This window comes from Bos javanicus, chromosome 3 (genome assembly GCF_032452875.1).
Source record: "Bos javanicus breed banteng chromosome 3, ARS-OSU_banteng_1.0, whole genome shotgun sequence".
In the NCBI taxonomy this organism is placed as follows: domain Eukaryota; kingdom Metazoa; phylum Chordata; class Mammalia; order Artiodactyla; family Bovidae; genus Bos; species Bos javanicus.
In genome coordinates, this window is record NC_083870.1 from 11,429,150 (window position 1) to 11,431,968 (window position 2,819).

Below are 2,819 nucleotides of genomic sequence, written 5' to 3' on the forward strand. Positions count from 1 at the left end.
TTTAGTGACAGTTTCCTTGATGCGGAAACTTTTGCCCTTAATTTGGCAAAAAGTCTTGAGATGAACATACTGCTGCTGCTGCTGCTGAGTCACTTCAGTCGTGTCCGACTCTGTGTGACCCCATAGACGGCAGCCCATCAGGCTCCCCCATCCCTGGGATTTTCCAGGCAAGAATACCGGAGTGGGTTGCCAGGTCCTTCTCCAATGCATGAAAGTGAAAAGTGAAAGTGAAATCACTCAGTCGTGTCCGACCCTCAGCGATCCCATGGACTGCAGCCCTCTAGGCTCCTCCGTCCATGGGATTTTCCAGGCAAGAGTACTGGAGTGGGGTGCCATTGCCTTCTCCGGATGAACATACTACTAAGTCTGTTTTACATAAGAACACTACAGCCTCACAATGTCAAAAAACTTATCCAAGCCCACAGAGTTATAGACTAGAAACGTTCATGATTTAAACATTAGTGATACATTTGACCCAAATGTGTGTGTGCTATTGAAAAAGAAAGTAATTATAAAGTCTTAACATAATTAAAAAATCTTAACCTAGTCTTCTCAATCATTTTCCTAACAGCCAGCTGTACATCTTTGTTCCTGAGGCTGTATACCACAGGGTTCAACAGTGGGGTGATGATGGTGTAGGTCACTGTAACCAGCCTGTCTTTTCCTGATGTATATTTGGCTGAGGGTCGCAGGTAGACAAAGGAAGCACAGCCATAGTGGACAACGACCACAATGAGATGGGAGGCACAGGTGGAGAATGCTTTTCGTTTGCCTTCAGCTGATGAGATCTTCAGGATAGCAGAGGCAATAAATCCATAAGAGATGAAGATGAAGATCAAGGGCACAACAAGGACCAAGACCCCACCAATGAAGATGACCAGTTCATTAATGTAGGTTTCAGCATAAGCAAGGCGGATGACTGGTGAAATGTCACAAAAGTAATGGTTGACCTTGTTGGAGCCACAGAAAGGGAGGCTAAAGACCAAAGTTGTTCCCAATAAAGATATTAGGAAACCACTGACAATACAAGTCACTGCCAGTTGCCCACAAACTCTCCAGCTCATGAGAATGGGGTAGTGCAAAGGCTGACAGATGGCAGCATAGCGATCATAGCCCATCACTCCCAGAAGCAGGCAATTGGTGACAGCAAAACCAAGAAAGAAGTACATCTGTGAAGCACAACTCACAAAGGACATTGTCCTGAACACAGAGAGCAGATTGATAAGCATCTTGGGCAGAATGACAATCGTGTAGAAAGTTTCAGAGGTAGAAAGGACACATAGAAAGAAGTACATGGGTGTGTGGAGGCTGTGATCCAAGTAGATTACTGAGATGATGGTGATGTTTCCACTCAAGATGATCAAATAGAGGCAGAGAAAGACCACAAAGAGGATAAGTTGCAATTCCCCAAGACTGGAGAAACCCAGAAGGAAGAACTCAGTAACACAGGAGGAATTGGCCATGGAGAGTTGATCCCATTGAATAAAGTCAATATGATCAAGTCCAGAGTCCTTTGAAACTAAGAAATCAGGGAGATTTAACCTTCATAAAGTCACCAGTCTGGTATGAAAGAGAAATAATAGGTGTGGGAGAGAAAAAAGGAAACCAAGATAAAATAATAAAGCATTTTACAATAAACTAAGTGAAATGTATCCTAAATTAATATGTGCCCACATTGCTAATTTTCTGCAAATGATTTTAGCAGAGAATTTGGGGACAAGTGTTCAAATGAAATGGACAGATATTTGCTCAAAGTGTATTCTCCTGCCACCTAAGAAATATAGTCCCTGCTTGTAGATTTATGTAATCTCTGCTTAGTTTGTTGATAATCTAATCCTCAAAAAAACTTTTATCTACATTAATTGTGATTTTAAGTAATCATAATTTTATCCATATTACTGATACATATATTCCACAAGGAATACCACCAGTGTATGAAGATCTACAGCCCACATGATTTTAATAGTTTCTTCATCTAGGTCAGTCAGTAATCATTGATTTGTTTTTTTCTTGCTTATCCTTAAAACACAGAATTCTCTTTCAATACTAACAACATACCCCATTTCGATGCAGTCATTTGTTGAAATTAATTTGGCTTACAACTACAGCTACTGTTTTAGAATTAGTGTATGGTTCCTCTACAGACTCTAGCATTAGTTTTTTTTTTTTTTTTTTTTCCCAGCATTCACTGTCTTCCCACTTGGTTATATATCTTATTCTTGATATACCTGACTTGGAAACCCAACAGACTGTTGTTCCCAGGCTCCATCTCTGAATTCTTGAGCAGGAAGGCTCAGATACTTTCCCTGATGACTCTGACACAGTTCTTACTGCTGGTACTAGATTACATATTCTTATTTGAAACATTCTTATCCTCTCCAACCTATCATCCAAATCTGTTCCTTTACCTGAGTTCTGTATCTCAGTAAGAAGTTTCCAAAGCTGCTTAGTCATCCAAGCTGTATACTTCTGGAGCATATTTAAACACATGAAAATTCTCATCCTCCACATTGTATCAGTTTTTTATTGTGTGTGTGTGTGTGTGTAAAACACATCTATGATACATTTTCCCCCCATTTTTTCAGAAATTAACTCTTAACCTGCATTATTACAAGAGCATTTTGAATGGACTCCGAGGAGTCTGTCTCTTCCCATTCTGTCACCTTCTTAAGAGCAGTAGAGTTGTCTTTTTATAGGGCAAATTCTATCCTATTAACAAAACTAAATGACCTTCAATTATTTATAAAGTTAAAGTAATTATATTCTGTCTTTCATACTGTTTCCAAACATACCTTTCCTCTCATAACTGTCAATATACA

General features: G+C 39.5%; 1 protein-coding gene across 1 annotated transcript; it reads right to left on the reverse strand.

Annotated features, from left to right (window-relative positions):
- Window positions 1-509: 509 nt before the first annotated feature.
- On the reverse strand, window positions 510-1,556 carry LOC133245077 (olfactory receptor 10R2-like). Its single transcript, XM_061412984.1, has one exon. The coding sequence runs from the start codon at window positions 1,461-1,463 to the stop codon at window positions 510-512; it is 954 nt and encodes a 317-aa protein (XP_061268968.1). The 5' UTR covers window positions 1,464-1,556.
- Window positions 1,557-2,819: the final 1,263 nt, after the last annotated feature.